Source organism: Populus trichocarpa, chromosome 6 (assembly GCF_000002775.5).
Source record: "Populus trichocarpa isolate Nisqually-1 chromosome 6, P.trichocarpa_v4.1, whole genome shotgun sequence".
NCBI lineage: Eukaryota > Viridiplantae > Streptophyta > Magnoliopsida > Malpighiales > Salicaceae > Populus > Populus trichocarpa.
The window spans coordinates 24705919-24726240 of NC_037290.2; the positions used below are offsets into that span (position 1 = coordinate 24705919).

Genomic DNA, 20322 nt, shown 5'->3' on the forward strand with positions numbered 1-20322 from the left:
AAAAAATCAAAAAAATAAAGACTAAATGACAGGGACAAAATCAAGGGAAAAAATTGTTAGCACGCTTTCAATGTCATTGCGAAAAACAGTATTTGATCATCGGATGCTATCGTACGCGCCACTTGAATGGCGTCAGCAACGTTCACTGGCTGAAGCGGGCATGGCATGCACCAACCATCTTTTTTTTGTTAATATTTTATATATACAAAAAGATCAAATCACCCCTTAATTATCCTAGGTATAACAAAAAAGGAAGGGGTAAAAGATGAAAAAACCCTTGCAAATAATTTTTACTTTTTCTAGACCAAGGGCAATTAAATAATTTTATTGTGTGTAAAAAACTAAAATCTCCATTAATCTTATCCACTTACTTGATTATATCATAAAAAATATTGTGAAAATATCAATTTTTATGAGTAATTTAGTTATTTTATCGTTAATAAAAAGGTTAAAAATACAAAAAGAAAAGGAAGTCTTAGTATCAATATTTTTAAAAAATGATTAAAAAGATAATAAAATCATTTTAATATGCGTAAAAAACAGGAAAAGACCTATTCACCCCATGAATACTATAATAACCAATAGATCCATGTGAAAAAACCAAAATACCTTAATATATGGTAAGGTTTTGGATTTGTTTTGAAAAAGACAAAGTGTGCAAAACATCATGGATTGTTACGATATTTTACTCATGTATTTTTTAGATTTACTTATAATAATAACTGATGTTATATCTCATTGGTATTTTGAATTGTGATGTGTGATGAATCGCTGTAAGCAAGTTATAAGTTGTTGAGTTCTGGATGTATATATCTAAAAGTTATTTTAATAGTTTGTGACTTGTTTGTTTTATTTGTTTTTTTATATATATATAACATCGAAGTATTGATTTATATCAATTAAACATGAGAAGACTCTTAGTAAAGACTAGATGATTGACTCGCGTTACGCTGTTGGTCAAATTAATTTTTTCTTGAATATCAAAAAATTACTTAAATGTTGCTATTTTTTTTTGTAGTGGGGAAAAAAATAAATTGTGTGAGGATTTACCCGATATAACCCGATTGACTTTGTTAATCTAAAAACAAATCATACAACCTGTGAAAAACAATATTTGATTAGATAAAATTTTAAGATGATATATTTTTTTAATATTAAAATAACAACATGTTGAATTGACCTAGGACAACATGGGTTAACGTGTCAAATTTTTTACCTGAATTATGAGACCATAATAACCCTAAAGAAAGCAAATCAAAATAAATTATGAAGTCTAATTTCTAATTAACCCAATATTGAATAATGAAATTAAAAAAAAATCAATTAAAAAATGACCTAAAAAAACAACTTGAGTTAACATGTTAAACTTGTAACTCAGGTCACAAGACCGAGATAACCCCATGAAAAGCAAATCGAAAACAATTATGAATTTTAATCCCCAACCAGTCTAATATTGAATAATGATATTAAAAAAGCAATCAATTAAAAAAGTACAAAAAACAACATGAGTCAATCCACCAAACTTATAATTTGGGTTATCAAACTAACATAACCTTATAAAAAAATAACATGATTTAACCCAGGTTAACCTGTCAAATCTGCGACTCCAGTCTTGAGCCCGAGATAACTCCACAGAGAGAAAGTCAAAACAAATTATAAAGCGAGTTAACCATTAAGCACTATTCCCGGGTTATGAGACTAGAATAACATAATGAAAAAACAATCTGAATAAAACCATGAAACCTGATTCTCAATCAAACACCGTATTAATTGATGAGATTGAAGAGAAAAAAAGTAAACTAACAAAAAAAAAGAGAAAAAATGAGTTAGTTGGGTTGACCTGCCAAACCCATGACCTGGGTCATGAGACGAGGACAACCCAATAAAAAGCAAATCCAATGTTGAAGGACCCGTGACTCAGGTCATGAGACCGATACAACCTCTTGGAAAGAAGATAAAAAAAACGATCTAATTTAACCAGGGTTAAAATTACAAAACTCATGACCTTAATTGTGAGACCGAGATATTCTCATAAAAAGCATATCAAAACGGATTATGAAGCTCAATTCTCAACTAACCTAATATTAAATGATAAAATTAAAAAAATAAATCACTTAAATAAAAGACAAAAAAAAAACTTGAGTCGACTTAGGTTGACCTATTAAGCACTATTCTCGGGTCATGAGAACAAGATAACTTAATGAAAAGTAAACAAAACAAATAATGAAGTTTAATTCTCGGTCAAATCAATATTAAATAACAAAATTAAAAAAAAAATCAGAATCAACCGAGTTAACCCGTCAAACTTAAGATTCGTGTCATGAAAGTGTGGTAACTAAATAGAAAAAAATATAATATTAAATGATAAAATTAAACAAAACAACATTGATTAAAAAAAACAAAACAAAAAAAAAACAAAGCAAAGCACTATTTCAATTAACAGTGCTTCGCGAGAAGGAGTACAATACAACTCTCTCCTTGTTTTAGTTTGTAGTTAATGAAATTAGGATAACTTAATGAAAAGTCAATAAAACAAATCATGAAGTTTAATTCTTATTCAAATGAATATTAAAGGGTGAATTTGAAAAACAAACAATTAAGAAAAAAAAAAACTGAGTCAACCGGATTAACCAGCCAAACTAGGTTAATCCGTAAAACTTAGAATATGTGTCATGAGAGTGTGATAACTAAATAGAAAAAAAATCTATTATTAAAAGATAAAATTAAAATAAAAAATTAATTGAAGAAAAATAAAATAAAAAAATTATTATTTTAATAAACAATGCTTTGTGAAGAAGAATAACATCGTAATCTTTTAGCTTATAGTTAAATTAAGGACAGTCATTGTTGTATCATGTAAATAGAGCTTGCGCGCGTTTCAAATGGAGACAAGAAAATTGAACACGACTTATTCTGGATATGACCATTTTTAGGATAATTTCAGCATACCAAACTAAATTTATTTAGCTGTCTATTATGCAAGTTGTTCACGTCAAGATTTGTATATTTTCAAGAAGATAATTTACGCGTGGTTTTTCGTAGGATTTCAACCTTGTATAGTAACATCGAGAGCATACTCACCTACCAATTAAACTAAATATCTAAAAAAAAAAATAATAATAAAAAAAAAATAATAATAAAAAAAAAAAATAAAAAAAATATCTAAAAGCTAACCATTTACATGGTGACCTAATGATAAGAGCTCGGGACCAAGAGGTTTGCTCCCTCTGTGGTCTCAGGTTCGAGCCCTGTGGTTGCTTATATGATAGCCACTGGAGGCTTACATGGTCGTTAACTTCAGGGCCCGTGGGATTAGTCGAGGTGCGCGCAAGCTGACCCGGACACCCACGTTAAACTAAAAAAAAAATATATCTAAAAGCTGGTCCGAACATGCACGTTAAACTAAAAAACAAAAAACAAATATATATATATATATATATATATATATATATATATCTAAAAGCAAGAAAATTTAATATAAAATATAAAAAAATATAAAATATATAAATATCTTTTATTAGATTTTTTTTATTGACTAATACGGTATCCATCGTTCAATAGAAAAATTAAAATTATTATTATATAAATTGTAACAATGAATTCATGATTGATAAGGCAATGTTCAGGATGGTACCGAGATACTCTCAAGTTCAAAGGATCAAATTGAAACATTTGTGTAACTATAAGGTGTGAAAGTTACTTTGTCCCTTTACGTGCCGTATCTTATAATTACTACCTTATTAATATTTCACATGTTTTTGTCGAATAAGTATCAATTTTTTATGCTACTTGCTATCACCGGACAGGGTTTCTCTCCGGTGCTGCGTGTCAAGTACTTAGAGCCAGGTATTCAACACCGCGCCATGTCATCATCGTCCCTTGCCGTTGATTCCTTCTTGACGCGGTAATATTTGGACATATGTTGCGCAACTTTACACTTTTATCCTTAATCTTTTCCTTTTGTTGCTTTTTAGGCCCACTCACCAATTTTGAATTTCAATACACTCGTTTTTTTTTTTTTTCGTGTTCATGTCATGGCATGGAATTCATGCTTCCTTCACGCATAGTTGACATGAAATATCATCAATAATGTACTTGTATTTTAGCACAATTATGAGGGATTGTGGTATATGTTATTTTTTTATTTTAAAATATATTAAAATAATATATTTTTAAAAATTTTATTTTTAATATTAGCATATTAAAACAATAAAAAAAATAAAAATAGTATCTTAAAGTAAAAAACAAATCTTAAAAGCACGATTGTATCGCAAAAATAAACATGACATTCAATGTTTAGCTTGGTACTTGATTTAATGTTATATTAAGATCGCATTTATTTTAAATTATTTAAAGAGTTAATCTGGTTAAATTCAAGTAACCTAAAAGTTAATATGTGATCCGAATAATCTTATCAACATTCACGTGAGAATTCATCAATATTTTTTAATTACATAAAAATTAATGACATTTCAAGTGTTTTTTATATACAAAATTATTCAAAATAATATTAATTTTTTTTATAAAAAACAATCGAATAAATCCGAATAAATAAACTATTCATGAATTTACCGGCTAACCTGACTTAATCTTTTTTACAGTCGCTCTTTTTTTTTTTATAAAAAAAATAATAATTATAGTGGTTAGAATCAATAGGCTCTGAAATTGATGAGCCGAAGTATTCCCTCAGGATCCATGTCCTTTCATGGATCACTCTGCTTCATGTCCCATTTCGTAAACATGCTCTGAAATCAAAATAAATGGATGTGAGTTTCTTACAATGATCCTAAGATTAATGGGAAAAGTAACGTGGATTGTTGTTAATTTGAGAAATAGCTAGAGATTTCAGCATTGAAAATCAAATTATTCATATTAATTGGTTTAACTTGCTTTTTAAAATATATTTTACCTTAAAAAATATCAAATTAATATTTTTTATATGTTTTTTAATGATTTTGTTATGGTGATATAAAAAATAATAAAAAAATATTATTTTAATATATTCTAAATTAAAAATATATTTATAAAAATACTCTGCAATGTGTTATAAAGTACAAACAAGTACTACATGGAAACACTAAAACTTCTAATTGATAGAATGAGAAATTGTCGGGAGATAATTGATAGCTAAGCATTTAATTTATGTTTGGTAATGCGTTAAATGATGTATTTTAAAAATATTTTTTAATTCAAGATACATATATTTTTTTATTATTAATATTAACATATCAAAACCATAAAAAAAACAACCAAAAAAATTAATTTAACATTTTTTTAAAACAAAAATAATTTGAAAAATATTTTAAAAAATAAGTTAAACTGCATTAGTCAACACCGTTTAAGTGTATGTCTGTACAAAACGACCTTATTGACTCCCATCTTGAACGAAAATAATATCAATTCAAACCATCAACATAATTTTGATGTCAATTTCATGGTGATTTTAAGGTTTTTTCTTAAACATAATTTTATAGTGGGCGGAATCAATGAACCATGGGAGCAAAAGCATCCCCTCTCAGTCTGTACTTGAGGGTCTAGCTCAGTGATCAACAGGTGAGGCTTGCCTTGTCCCCGTTCTGAGTTCGACCCTCTATGTGCATGCCTGTCACCCCCGTGGTGCCTTACCTGTCTGCTGGGCTTGCAGGATGTTCAATAGACCCGAGAAATAGTCGTGGTGCGTGCAAGCTGACCCGGACACCCCGGGTTATCAATAAAAAAAAAAAAAAGCATCCCCTCAGTCCATTTTTTTTTTTTAACAGAGGATAATTATCTTGTAGCAAATTTGCATAGGACCCTGCATGCCTATATCTAGATGTGAGTTTGAAGATGTTTAAAAATCTGGTAAGAATTATTTTTTAAAATAGTATTTATTAAAAAATTGTATTAAAATAATATTATTTTTTAAAAAAATTATTTATAACATCAACATATCAAAATAATTTTAAAATATAAAAAAATAATCTTAAATAAAAAAATTAAAATTTTGCAAATCTCTAATTGTATCGCACTCTCAAACGGGGTTAAAAAATTAAAAAAAAATATTAATGATTAAGATATTTTTATATTTCAAGATTATCCATAATGATTTTTAATGTAGAAATTGACTAATTTTGAATATTTTTTACACCGTTTAGATTGATCCTATAAACAACTTAACATGTTAATTTGTAATCTGATTATCTGATTTAAACTTGACTGATTAAAAATCAATTATATTATTTAGGATAAAAATAATAATAGAATCAAGTTGATTTGTCGACACAATGATGAAGCCTTTAATTGCAAGACAGACAACTATAACTGTGTCTTTAAAATCACTATTTAATCTCAATTTTATTATATATATATATATAATAATAATAATAACTCTTAACAATTAATATATTCTCAATTAATTTTTGTATACTTAAATTATGGAATCTTAAGGTGTAGATGTGGACAAGCTGGGCAGTTAAACTGCTTCAGATCACAAATGAATCTCATTACAGCCATTGAATCTTATGATTTTTCCACAAGACGTCACCGTATGAACCATGGCTGAATTCTCAAGAACCTTGTCCTTCTCGGACAAAAATGGTGCTAGCAGCATACACTTTACAAGATGTTTGATATTTTTGATTGAGGTGTTTTTTAAAGTAATTTTTATTTAGATATATTAAAATATATATTTTTTATTTTTTTAAAATTTATTTTTGATATTAATATATTAAAATGATTTGAAAATATAAAAATAATTTAAAATAATTTCTTTTTTAAAAAACATAAATAATCTGGCTCATGGACAGAAACAAAAATCAAATCAAATATCCTAAATAAATCCAGGGAATCAAACGGTCCAAAAATCACACGTACACCTCCATCTTGTGGAAAAATCTATCCAGATCCAATTATTAAATTTCTTTAAAGTACTTCCATTTTCCGAGAAAATGCCGTAATTTTCTCATCAACCGAGAATTCTTTTTTTAAAAAAAGGAGAAAGGAAACGAACTCTCCACCAAAATAATTGAAAACCATTGCACTGCCTGTTGTTTATTTTGCTTTCACTCTCGAAAAGAGAAAAAAGACCAGACATTAACATCATCAACCAACACAAGGCACTTCCTTCCTTTAGATCTCTCTCTCCACTAAAACCTCACATTTCATGTCTGCAGCTATCATCGTTACATGAATCTCTCTAAAAATGAGGTAAATCATCAATGAATGCGATCATTCTTTGATTTACTCAAAAACCCAGTTTTGTTTTTATTTGCCAAGATCTGACCTTTCACCAAAAATATACCTTAAAGTTTCAAACTTTTCACCTCTTGATAACAACCCTCAAAGCTTTAGAAATGGATCTACTCACATTCTCTCAAAACCCTTTTGATCCATGACCAAAATCTAGCGGAAATACTAGCCTTTCTTTGTAAATCTACTTATTTACAAAACATACCCTTCAATGGCTGTGCTGTGGTAGCGAATTTGTTAGGATTTTGTGTTGCGTGGCTTAAAGTTTCTTTTTATAATGTTGAGGCAAATCTTAAGTAAGCTCCCGAAAAAATCTTCAAAAACTGACTCAGCTGAGTCTACTCGGCTTGAATCGCCATTAACTCAGCAGAGATCCAATGGCTCAACTGCAGGTTTGGGGAAATCATCCAGTGGTCCGAAAAGAACTTCTTCTGTTGTGTTTCCAGCTAGTGTGGTTGCTGGGATTGAGCCACTTGTGCCCTTCAAAGATGTGCCTAATGCAGAGAAGATGAATCTCTTTGTGAGCAAAGTAAGCCTTTGCTGTGTAACTTTTGATTTCAGCGACCCAAGTAAGAACACGCTTGAAAAGGATGTGAAGAGGCAAACTTTACTTGAACTAGTTGATTTTGTGGCTTCTGGGTCTATGAGATTTAGTGAACCTGCCATTTTAGCTATGTGTAGAATGTGTGCTGTTAATTTGTTTAGGGTGTTTCCGCCGTATTATAGGTCCAATTTGAGTAGTGTTGGCGAGAATGATGATAACGATGACCCAATGTTCGATCCTGCATGGCCACACTTGCAAATTGTGTATGATTTGTTGCTTAGATTTATCAATTCCACTTGCTTAGATGCTAAAGTTGCAAAGAAGTACATAGACCATTCGTTTATATTGAGACTGCTTGATTTGTTTGACACGGAGGATCCGAGAGAAAGGGATTGTTTAAAGACTATATTGCATAGGTCTTATGGGAAGTTCATGGTGCACAGGCCTTTTATTCGAAAGTCTCTGAGCAATATATTTTATCGGTTTGTGTTTGAGACCGAGAAGCATAATGGGATTGCGGAGTTGTTGGAGATTTTTGGGAGTATAATTAGCGGGTTTGCCTTGCCCTTGAAAGAGGAGCACAAGATTTTCTTGTGGAGGGTCTTGATTCCTCTGCATAAGCCGAAGTCTGTGGGGGTTTACTTTCAGCAGTTGTCGTATTGCGTGTTACAATTTATTGAGAAGGAGCCCAGGTTGGCCAGTGTGGTAATAAAGGGGATACTGAAATACTGGCCAATAACTAATAGCCAGAAGGAGGTAATGTTCCTGGGCGAGTTGGAAGAGATTCTGGAAGCAATTAGCATGGTGGAGTTCCAAAAGGTCATGGTTCCATTGTTCTGGCGGATTGGATGCTGCATTAATAGTTTCCACTTCCAGGTACTTACCATTTGCCCTGCCCTTGAGGTTTAGTATGGTTTGCTGGTTCTTTTTCTTGTGATATAATGCTTTAAAATGTCATAATCTGTTAAAACTGAAATGAACTCTTGAAGTGTGGACTAATGCTATGCTTCAGGAGATGTCTCCTGATCTGGCATTGATTACTATCTGTGATTTTTCTGGGTTGATGTCATAATGTATGCATGCATGATTTGTTATGCTAGCTTAGGAGCTTTGACCACGAGATGCTGAATGTAATTTTCACTTTATCATGTTCTATGAGTGTTAGGAACCCTATGGATACAGCACCAAGTTCAGATACTAATTCATTTTGTGTTTGATATGGCACCAAGTTTTATTTGAGTAAATCTTAGTTTTGGAATTTTTAGAATTGGGTTTGTGGTCAGCATGACAGTAGAATGACCATAAACTTTCCACGTCCCAGGGCTTCTCGGGGCTCTTTAGGGAGATGAGGCAGTACTTCAGAGTGATGATGTTAGTACTCCTGTTTACAATAGCACTCTCCTTCTCACTCTCCATTTCTTACCATCCCCCCTATTAAAAGTGGAGTGCTATTATAAACAAATGCAATGCTAACTCAATCTTCCCTTTTGGGCTTCAATGTCATTCAGTTCATAAGAAATTACATACCCTGCATCTTGTTTGAATGCCTTGTGAATAGAAATTTTCTTGAAATGCAAGCTTTGGACTCAATTTGAGTTTCTAATGCCATGTACAGGAGTGAATCAGGGTAGGATAGAAAGTGAGTAGATACAAAGCAAAAGGAAAAAAAATGTATTTTCTTTCTCTTGTTTGTATGAAGTGAAAATAAGAGGGAAAGATAATGGAAAGAAAGTAACTTTTCCTTGTTTGGAAACCAAATAAATAAGGTGAAAATACTCACTAGCAATTTTTAGTCAATGTTGAACAAGTAATTTACTTTTCAATAAAAAAATTTCCTTTCACTTTCTCTCTTTTGGAGAAAACGTGTTTCGTGGGCCATGAGGTAATTTCTCCTCATAATCACATGCCTCTATTTTCTTTCTCCTTTCCAGACAAGCGAATATACCTTTCCTGTGTACTTTTCTTCCTCTCATTTTTTTTTTGGGTTTTGAGAGTAAAAGAACGGGGAAGGAAGAACGTCTCACTCCTTTGTTTGGGAGATGGAAGAAAATGGAGACAGTTAAACGGGGAGAAAACTTTCCCTTTGGGCCCATAAAACCCACTCTCCCCCCATTTAGGGAGAGGATGAGTGGAAAATTTTGTTCAAAGAATTAAATTGACAAATTTACTCTTGATTCTAAGTACAATACTTTGATCACATGAAAAGTAAAGGATGCTATAGTAAATTTAATCCCAGCATTTACCTTCCCTCCTTTCTCCTCATTTCAACAAAGGAAAGTAGCTTTTTCTCTTTTCATTCCTCTCACCCTGAAGATAAGGACAGCCATTTTCCTTCATGTTTTGGTTCCCCAAATCTTCTTTGAACTCCCCCAAACCAAGCATAAGTGTTTCAAGAGCAATATCTCCTCCGCATTCCATAACAATGGACCTTTTCTTTTTGGTTTTAGCAGCCCGTCCTCTGTTTACTTTGATCAGTCATGTATAAATTAATAGGCATCATAAGACTGGTAGTGGCTGCTTTGATACTTTAATTTTTTCACTCAGACTTAATTTAGAGCAAAATTACAAACATGCAGCCTCTTCCAATAGAATTTTATGTCTTCACCTGGGAGGATTTTTTCTAGCGTTGTTAAAGGTATAATTAAGGTATAATTGAATGGGCGAGAGAATCCAGCTATTTTGCGTGAAGTTTTTTTGTCTAAGGTCAGGAAGGGGTACAGGGGCTCATTTGTTATCTTCAAATTTCTAAGATGGAAATTCCTCCTTTTCCTATCCTTGTTCATTAGCCAGTGTATTGGGTCTAAAGCTAAGCTATGTACTTTGGTTGGGGAATGTGCTTCAGAAGTGGAAATACCCAGTTCCGAGGATTTAGTTTGTTTTGCTGGAGGCCAGAGAACTTTTTTTTTTAGCCGTCTCACCTTGATTGTTTCTGACTGCTGAGTGGCCTCATCGAACATTTGCAATGGAATACAAAATTTTTAGTTGAGCTCTCCCTTTTTTCGAAAGCAGAACATAGCTTTGATTATTGCCATGCTTCTTGTTGATCCCCTCGAAACCCTCCTCACTTGGACTCTTTATAATGTCGGTTTATTTCAGTGTTTATGACGTGTCATGGGATTGTCCTATAATGGCTCCTCAACTTTGCCATCTTGCACCTAACTTTGAGCCATGGATACAACTTCTTGAGTTATGATGATCATTTGCTGCGCGGAGATAAATTCCTGGTTTTATCTTCACCATTTGTTTTGTTTCAGGTGGCTGAAAGAGCCCTCTTCTTATGGAACAATGACCAAATCATCAACTTGATTGCTCACAACAGGCTTGTGATTCTGCCCATCATATTTCCAGCGTTAGAGAAGAATGCTCATAACCACTGGAACCCAGGAGTGCTCAATCTAACTCTAAACATCAGAAAAATGTTCTCCGAGATGGATGACGCATTGTACTTGGCCTGCCTTGATCAATTGAAGGAGGATGAAGAAAAGCTGAGCTTATTGGCTGAGCAGCGGAAGGAAGCATGGCAGCGGCTGGAGTATGCAGCCAGTCTCAAGCCAATGACCGGAAACACAGCCGTTTTGGTTACTCCTCTGGCAACCTCAATGACCTGTTAAGTGCCATATTTAGACTGGTGTTAGTTATCCTGGGCTACTGTTCTTTTCGTTTCCTCCATTGATGGTGGTGTGGTTGGAAAGCCACGAAAAGAAAATGTATGGAAGTTGTTGTTCTAGTAGTTTGGGTTGTAGGATTCTTTTTTGGATAGTCCTGTGACAGCCAGTTATTGTAACTTGTGTTGATCCTGTATTCTATCTTTCTACTGTATGGAATATTAATCATCGCTTCCTTGGTAAAGGTTATGAAGGAATGACCATGCAGTGGTTTATACAATTTTCCGTCACCTAATTTACTCCACCATCTCATTCTGCTCAGTGCTCACCACAAAAAGAAAAGAAAAAACCTTCTGATACATTGAATAACTGAATTTTCCAAGAAAAATAATTTTTTTTTTTTTAACATAAGCATGTATATTATACATACATTTTTAAAAAACAATTTGAATAGTAAAAATAAGTTAGATCACAGAAACAAACACTTGTTTTACTGCGGGGGCACCATTTTCAAGCCTCTTTGCATTACTTGCCTTGCACTAAAAAAACCACTGGGCCTCTGTTGCCTCCCACCTCGTTGCCATGGTCGAAGAACATCGTCGGTGTTCACAGGACGTCTTCACGGTTCAAAGCTTAAATTTCTTCATAACATAGAGGGTCAAGAAAGTTCACATTGTAATCATTCAATATAAGCAAATACAAGACCATAGTAGTCCAGAGCTTGATTTTTATTTTTTTGATCAAAAAATAATCATAGTGCAAAACAGATATTCCAATATGAAAAATTATTATTTCCTTTTTTTTTTTCTAGTTTTTTTTTTTCTGTGATTCACAAGGTTTAAATACAACATAAGTTGAAATAACTACATTTCTCATTGCTAATTAGCAATCTATTGGATAACCTAGGTGCGGTTAAAGCTTCCTATTGACTAGGAAGTTGTGCAATTATTCCACCCATGGCATATAAATTACCTCATCGAGTGTGTTATGCTACCGACCACTGATTACAACAACTGACTTTGGACTGGAAGCACCAGAACAAGATTAGATCTTACAACAACGATAGACAAATGCAAACTTTTGATTGAATTAAACTCTATGATTAGAATCGATATCACCCTCAAAGTGTCGAATCAGAGTGCTGTGCTTGTTAATGCAGGACCAGTTTTTCTTCGTCTTCAGAAAAGCGATGAAACTCGTCGCACTGAGGTCAATGTTGCTACAGATTTGAACTGTCACAATGATAACCAATTGTGAGAATGACACGAACTGGAAATGTGAAACTCAAAATTTTGCAGGCATACAGCTATGTTTGGTAATGCGGTTCAACTTGCTTTAAGTGTTTTTTGCTTGAAAAAACATCAAATTGATACTTTTTTTATATGCTTTTCGATATTTTTGATATCAGAAATAAAAAAAATTCTAAAAAAACATTATTTTGAATATTTTCAATTAAAAAATACTATTACAAAAGCACGCTACACTGCATTACCAAACACAAACGAAAAATCACAGAAACTGCCTTGTATATTTTGAAAATAGTAAAACTCTTTGTTGATTTGATTCAAATAATTTCAAAACATGCCTAAACACTACTTGGGAATTGAAAGGACTAGCAACGCATTCATTCTTATGTGCATTAGACAGCATGGACATACTATCAGCTCAAACCCCTCCAGATAGTATGTGTTTTACCTTCTGTTGTCTATATTTGTCGCGTATAGCATTTAGGCAACAACCATTGGTGTTCAGCTGCAAATCTTCCAGAGAAAGTACTGTAGTTTTCAGTTCTGATGCTGTGTATCTAGTGTAGTGCTCAAGAGTTGAGTTCTGAAAAAAGTACACAGAAGCATCCTCTTCAGCCATTCCTTTAATGAACGGGAAATAAAAAAGAATAAATACTCAAATCAAACTCAAAGAGGCAGAAAAGGGCAGACCCATGGATGATCTGACTGATTGAGTGTCCATCGGGCAAGAAAAACAGCGGATGCAGCTATGAGGGAAGGTAAGAACTTTAGGAAGTTGTACTCAACAAGAGTCAACTCTGCCAAATAATTTGCCAAGAACACCAGTTCGACACAAGGAACCTATATCAGAGTAATTACAGGTCTCTGAGTAGATAAGTTTAGTTAAATTCCAAGAAAATATGCAATGTACAATGGCCAACATTTTAAAATACCTTGCAAGAAGCTTGTGCTGCTTGAATGAATCTCCTGAAAAATAAAAAATGGAATAAGCAGGATGAGTAAATTTGTTATTGATGACATCATACCGGTAACATATAGGTAAAAGATGTTCAATATTACACCTCAGGAATGTTTTCGTGGTAGGAACTGATAACTGAAAGTACAAGAAATTCAGGACCTGACTCTCCATTTTCAGAACCTGCCATAATATTGTGTTAGAAGCCTTGTATATCAGCACACGCCACTGAAACTCTATTTCAAGGGAGGAATCAAGCATAGTTTTTAAGAATGCATCACAAACCAGCATGCTAAGTAAAGGCACCAGAATTGGAATGGAGATGCAAATTGGCTGACAGAAAGACCTCGGATAACGGTAGTTTATTTTCCGCAAATGCTTTTGGAAGAAATCATTGACAGGGAGAATGAAGAGTAACGATTTCAGCAAGAGCAAGGCTCGCTAAAGCTCTAGCGCAGGGACTTTTTGCGGAATTTATCTTTCTTAGAATTGGAATCGAGAAGTTCCATAGTGACAAAGATTTGAAGTAAAAGCAAACAAAATTTTCCTACAATATGAAAAGATTGAGGTAAAGAAATCAATCGACCCCATCCTGTAGTTTATAATCAGCCACCAATAAGATTTTTTCTCTAAAAGAATTTATAACGTTATAGTAAGGAATAAAATAACTGTAACTCCAGTTATTTGGATCAGGTCAGCCAGTTAGGTGCTCAAATGCTAAGATGCTCTTGGGAACTACCTCTCAGCCATACCATTCATTAAACTGTGAGACTTGCATAATTTGAAGTGCACAGCCATGGGAATACCGAGACAAGGCTGACTAATATGTCGCCGGGACTAATAAGATTGAGAAGTGAATGACGAAGCATAAAAATATGGAGCCCAATTCATAATGGTGTTTGGATTCCAAGGAGCATACCTCTCCTCTTGTGTAAGTATTGTCAGTGATGAAGCAAAACCCTTCCACTCTTGGCGGAATAATTTCTTCATACTTACTGCCATCATAAATGAAAAGTGCATAATGGAATCAATGACTAAAGTGGGAAAATACACATGACATGCAATTCTTACTGTGAAATGCATTCAAGCTGTTTCTAATACATAAACCAGCGTATTCTATCTAAATGTCATGCGAACATTAAACTTACGAGGCAATTAACATGCAAGTAACACCAAGCAGTTGGAGTCTTTGTTTTTCAATATAGTTCTGTGAGAGGAATCGATCAATGAGATTGACAGTGAGGTAAAGAGTATCTGGAACCAACGTATATTCTTCAGAAACCTGAAAAAACTCATAGATTATCAATAGTATACGCATTCAACATTAATACTAATAAAGGGACCTAAATATCACTCAAGTATTGAGGTGTTCTTAAAAAATAAAGTGAACGGGATACTAATGTTTTAACTTCTGGTCAATTCAAGATCAAGATTTTGCCTCTGTCTAAAATCCTAACAAATCGAGTTTTCATAATTATTTAGGAGTTCTATGTCCAACAAAACAAACGAACATGCATTCAATAAAAATATGGAAGCTAGAAAATACTTGAGGTGTTCATAGTGAATCGAAGTCCTAAAAGATAAAATTTAAGGTGTTCTCCCACAATAAGCCCATATCTCCTAATCAACTTTGTAGTCTTTGGTCTTAAACTTTCTATCTTGGGAAAAAGAACATCAAGTTAGGAAACAACCAAAAGAACAGAGATGGGAAACGTGGAAAAGGAAAAGGAACCATCAAACCAATTTGTTTTGATACCTTCCAATTATTTAAAAGGAAAAATTCCAAGGCAAAGTGAGACCATCAAAGTTAACAAGATACCTTCCAATTTAACAGAGTTAAAAAAGTATCCATTTTAGTAGAGAAGAAAAACTGGAAATTAGTATATTTTCACTTTCTATGAACAGAGGCATTTCTTTTCCTTATCTTTTGAAAAAGTAAATATGCTGCATCTATTTTAAAGCATATGCCTGCGACAGCTCTTATTATTAAATCTATATAACTGACTATACTAACCTCCACAAGCCAGTCAATCAGAATTCCTCGCATTCCTGGACTGATATCGCGCTGCAACTTTTCCATGTAATCAACTGAAGGTCTTAGGTCAAGCTGGGGTACAAGAAATATTAAAAAGTCAGCACCAAATATGGTGATGATAGCCGAGGAACATGCAAGTTACTATTTCTTCCTTTCTTAAGCCCTAGCTAAAGTTCAATTCTTATTTCAAAACTCAAGTAATGAAACTGTTGTTAGTTGCTAAGTACTTCTAAAAAAAATGAAAGCCTTCATGTTGCCTTAATACCAAAATAGAGAACACTGGCATTGGATAATAGCTTTATTTCAAAACTCAAGTAATGAAACTGTTGTTTGTTGCTAAGTACTTCTAAAAAAACGAAAGCCTTCATGTTGCCTTAATACCAAAATAGAGAACACTGGCATTGGATAATAGCTTTCACAAGAATCCTACCATATCAAATTATGCCAAGTTGTACTCAGTAGGGATGATAGTTTTCATCCATAGAACGAACAGCTTTAATTTCACATTAAGATTGATCAAATAACAACAATATCTGTGATGTGAGATAGCAGTTTCTGGATATAAAAGTTCATGATAAATTATTTCAAATGCTTCTAGAGGTAACAACTGCAGCACAAACCTCCTTCACACGTATATTGTTATATATATGAGGGGCATACAAGCTGCAGAACTGAGGGTCTTTTATGTTTAAATCAATATCCACTACGCTCGCACCACTTGAGGCATCCAGTTTTTTTGAAATCTCGTTTACTTCTGCACAAATTCAACTAAAAATGTTTAACTATGGGTAGTCTACTAAGTATTATAACAGCAATGTCCCAAAAAAGAAAAGCTATTCAATCACCTTTAGACATCAACAATTGCATCTTAAAAATAAATTCAACTCCATATTAATGAATTGAAACTAAAGTCCCTTTTTGGTTAATTAAACCATAAATGATGTCATATAACTGGTTGGTTTTATTTTGGTAGATGATTGAGGACAATGCTTATACCCAAATCATAATACAACACTGACCTTTCTTTAGAGGGCTTTCAACTCCAGAAAATTTTGTGGAAACTGGTATTAGAAGCATCGGATCTGCTACACCACCTTCTCCTGTGCCATGACACAAACTATCTTGTTTTACCTCTAACTTTGCTGGTGAAGTAAAATTTTGTGCTTCTCCCATTCTTATTTTTGACAGCTCTTCAGCTAACTTTTCTTTTACATCCTCCTGAACCGGTGAAATTTTCATAGAGATACGAGCAGCCACCTCTGCATTTGTTTTCGGAGGACATTTTCTAGCTAGTTTACTAGTCTGTGAACCAGCCATGTCAGCAGAGAATAGTCTTTCACTTAGTGAGTTTCAAAAAAAAAAAAAAATTGCAACTAGTGAATAACTACAGATGAAAGTAAATTCCCTACACAAATGTCATATAATAAAGAAATTTATGCTATAATTACAAATTTTGAAGACTGAGATACAAGCAAGAGAATTGCATACATATTGTTTAGTTGCATGGATGCAGTTTTGATGAGAATTCTCACAAAAGATGTTGCTCGCATCTTTAAGCACCGCCCTTCTCTTATGCTTAAAGCCAGCAATCGAGGTCGAAGCAGATTTATTCTCATCTGATGCTGCTCTTTTGGTCTTTGCTCTAAGAGGATGCCTCTGCTCCTGCTTGAAGGAGGGTTTTGAGGCAGGATATATTCCTACCGAAGCCCCCAAGGCTTTAGCACGTGCCCGTGTAATTCGAGTAGCGGGCTCTTCAAGTTTGGCAGTAGTTGCATTTTCTTTGTTCATCTTCGCTTGCTTCGTGGAAGCGCAATACGTGATTTCAAACTGAAATGCTATTCATTGAACCTGAAATTCCAATGCCAGTTTGATGTCAGATAAGAAGCAAATTCCAAAAGCAGGTAAAAAATAAAAGCACATTGATCAACATAGCAACAATTTGGCCATAATGCTGCAAGATCATATATTAAGTTGAGCATAAGTAATCATAGCAGAGGGCACCGGATTTAATAGCCAGTAATAAAATCTTTTTGTCGAAAATCTAGGGTTCAAGATCACAAAAAAGCAAGGACAACACCATAGAACAATCAAAGGAATGAAATATAAACAGGTTAACGCTACTATGATCTGAGATATTAAGAAAAAACTTGCAAAACTTTGTATAAGCTCGTATTCACGGAACAAGTCCACTTGAATTGCACTTTCAGCTCAAAATGGTTAAATGTTTCAAAGACATCGAATGTGGAACAAATTCATGCTTATTTTGAGATTATATATCCAGGCTTAGGTGCATTGTCCAAAGGAAATAGTACTGTTTCAAACCTCATGGAAAAACCTGTAAATAGTTTCATTTCAAGCTGACAAAAGTTCTTGTCAAAAGAAATCTAATTTCAGGCATATAAACTCAACCAAAAATCCGTTTCAAGTTACGGTACTCTCTTCTTCCTTAATTCTTTCTCCAAAAGTTCACACGATAGTCATAAAGAAATCTACGTATCTGCACAATTACGCTTCAAAATGTTTCGTACCATTACACCAATTTTCGGATAAAAAAATCAATCAAAACTCCATAAGTTTGAACTCATTCTCACAACTTAGATTAAGATTAATGTTATTTGTCCCGAAATATCCATCTCCGGATAATATCAACCACTGACGGCTTGGATTCAACCAGGCAGCCCTGCAAGGCACCAACAACCGTAACACCAACTGAATATTTCGGCACGAATAGCATTACTCCATGGCCCATCGACTAGGTGAATTCAACCTCGCTCAAAAGTTTTAACATAATGTCCTTAAACTTACCTTCCATTAGCTTATGAACAGAAACAAGCCAAAAAAAATTTGCTACGGTTTTAACCTCCATCAGGTAGCTGTAAAAACCGAATAAATAAGAGATTTTCTTATTCACACATTTTCACTGTAACTAAACAGACACATTTCAAAATATTGAGCTAAGATCTACTGTTTATTAAAAGATCTTAGCATTGACAACACAAAAGACAGATAATAAAACTAAATTAAGTGAGAAAAAAACTCTTATCCTATTAAAACTTAATCCATTACAGCATCAAATGCCTCAAAACTCAATATATATATATATATACACACACACACAAAACACAAACGCTTCAAATTATCTTTTCTAAGCACAAATTTCTCAACAAAGCCGCTCAAAAATCGAGAAAATCGCAAACGCACAAAGAAAAAACAATAATGAGTTTCAAAAATCCAGAAAATTTCAAAACAGAGTCGTTTTTAGAGAAACGAAGCAGTAAAACGCAAAAATGGTTGAAATTAGAGTATGCTTCACAGATCTACAGAGACAAACTCCAAACGCCGTGTAGTTTCGGAGAAAGAAAATATGTAGCTCTTATCGATCCAACAGCAACGTGTCAATCACTGGTGGTGTGTAGAGCTTAAGAAAAAAAAAACAGAGAAGAAACAGAGAGAGAGAAGGATGAGAGAGCCTACCATGTGCTTGGGAGCTCCAAGGAGACCTAAAAGTGATGGTCTCTAGAGAGCTCTCTCGGAAAAGAAAGAAGGAAAAAGAGAGAGGGGGGGAGAGAGAGAGAGAAAGGTTTTTGTTTTAAAGAGAGTGAGCGAGCGAGCGAGAGAGTGAGGTTTTGTGCGGTGTTGTTTGGTGATATGATTAATTAGGAGAGAGTGATAACTGCTGCGTGAGCGGGACGGGGTCACAGTTTAAACTTCTCAAACAAATTGTTATTTCCACTCCTTTTTGCTATTTCCAGATCACTTTTTTTAGGTGGCGAAAGCAAATTCCCATGTCACTGTGCATTTGTGATTTTCGTGATACGAATCCCAATTTGATAACTACTGACTTGTAAGAGTAAAAGTATTTTTTATCATGTAGTCGTCTAGAGGTGGTAAAAACTTGAAATTAAAAGATTTGTTTTTTTTATGGTTTTAAATTTAAGTTCTTGGTTGCTTATATAATAGTCACTGGAGGTTTATATGGTCGTTAACTTCAGAGCTCGTGGGATTAGTTGTGGTATGCGCAAGCTAGCCCGGACACCCATGTTAATCTAAAAAAAAATATTATTTTAATCAGTCACTTTTTTTAAAAAAAAAATTCTTATTAAAAAACATATCTAAATCAATCAGTTTTTACTAAATTAATATTTTTTTCTATTTTAACTTTGAATTTAGTGACATTAAACTCCAAATAAATGCATAATTCCCCAAATTAATTTATAGGTATTTAAGATTTTGGTGCAGGGTGTTTTTTAAAATAATTTTTCACTTTAAAATATATTAAAATAAATATTTTTATATTTTATATTTTTGATATCAACACATTAAAATTATAATAAAATATTAAAAAATATAAATTTAATATTTTTTCAAATTAAAAACACAATTATTTTTATATATACAAAAAAGAGAAATTATTCTTGTAATACCATCTATTATCATAGCATGCAAGGGAAAAGGCAAATCTTGAATTTTGTTTTTTTTTATAAAAAAAACGGCTGGGTGGATGAGAATGTGGAATAGAAGATTTAGACCTAATCATGAGGTCTTTTGAATCTTAATGAGGATTAATATCGTTTTATTAATTGATAGTTATTTTCCAACAAAAAAAAAAAAACACTAAATTCAGTACTTAATGTCATATTCTGTACGATTTGAATTGCCCTAAATCATAAATGGGACGGTGTGGTGGAATGACATTTTTCTCAAAACAA

General features: G+C 33.1%; 2 protein-coding genes across 3 annotated transcripts; one reads left to right on the forward strand and one right to left on the reverse strand.

Moving 5' to 3' along the window:
• The first annotated feature begins 6931 nt into the window (after positions 1 to 6931).
• Positions 6932 to 11656, forward strand: LOC18100676 (serine/threonine protein phosphatase 2A 57 kDa regulatory subunit B' kappa isoform). The gene is made up of 2 exons (XM_024604194.2): positions 6932 to 8647; positions 11026 to 11656. Exons 1-2 carry the CDS (start codon positions 7505 to 7507, stop codon positions 11380 to 11382), a joined length of 1500 nt encoding a protein of 499 aa, XP_024459962.2. The 5' UTR covers positions 6932 to 7504; the 3' UTR covers positions 11383 to 11656.
• Positions 11657 to 12144: 488 nt separating this feature from the next.
• On the reverse strand, positions 12145 to 19250 carry LOC7471562 (cyclin-A2-2). Of its 2 annotated transcripts, XM_002309553.4 has the most exons (12): positions 19088 to 19250; positions 17102 to 17461; positions 16633 to 16915; positions 16234 to 16367; positions 15593 to 15685; positions 14727 to 14860; positions 14498 to 14573; positions 13685 to 13761; positions 13556 to 13589; positions 13314 to 13463; positions 13072 to 13206; positions 12145 to 12608 (listed from the first exon to the last, which is right to left on the reverse strand). In XM_002309553.4, the coding sequence occupies exons 2-12, from the start codon at positions 17399 to 17401 to the stop codon at positions 12555 to 12557; spliced, it is 1470 nt and encodes a 489-aa protein (XP_002309589.3). In that variant the 5' UTR covers positions 17402 to 17461; positions 19088 to 19250; the 3' UTR covers positions 12145 to 12554. The 2 variants fall into 2 exon arrangements, with proteins under 2 accessions (XP_002309589.3, XP_052310192.1); XM_052454232.1 differs by lacking the exon at positions 19088 to 19250 and having other exon boundaries at positions 16633 to 16952; positions 17102 to 17220.
• Positions 19251 to 20322: the final 1072 nt, after the last annotated feature.

Excerpts from the sequence above, each read along its gene's own strand:
- LOC18100676 (XM_024604194.2), top strand. The coding sequence starts at position 7,505 with ATGTTGAGGCAAATCTTAAGTAAGCTCCCGAAAAAATCTTCAAAAACT. Across the intron at positions 8,648-11,025 it reads TTAATAGTTTCCACTTCCAG|GTGGCTGAAAGAGCCCTCTT; the intron begins GTACTTACCATT and ends GTTTTGTTTCAG.
- LOC7471562 (XM_002309553.4), bottom strand. The coding sequence starts at position 17,401 with ATGAACAAAGAAAATGCAACTACTGCCAAACTTGAAGAGCCCGCTACT. Across the intron at positions 14,861-15,592 it reads TGATTGACTGGCTTGTGGAG|GTTTCTGAAGAATATACGTT; the intron begins GTTAGTATAGTC and ends GAGTTTTTTCAG. Across the intron at positions 12,609-13,071 it reads ACAAATATAGACAACAGAAG|TTCAAATCTGTAGCAACATT; the intron begins GTAAAACACATA and ends TCATTGTGACAG.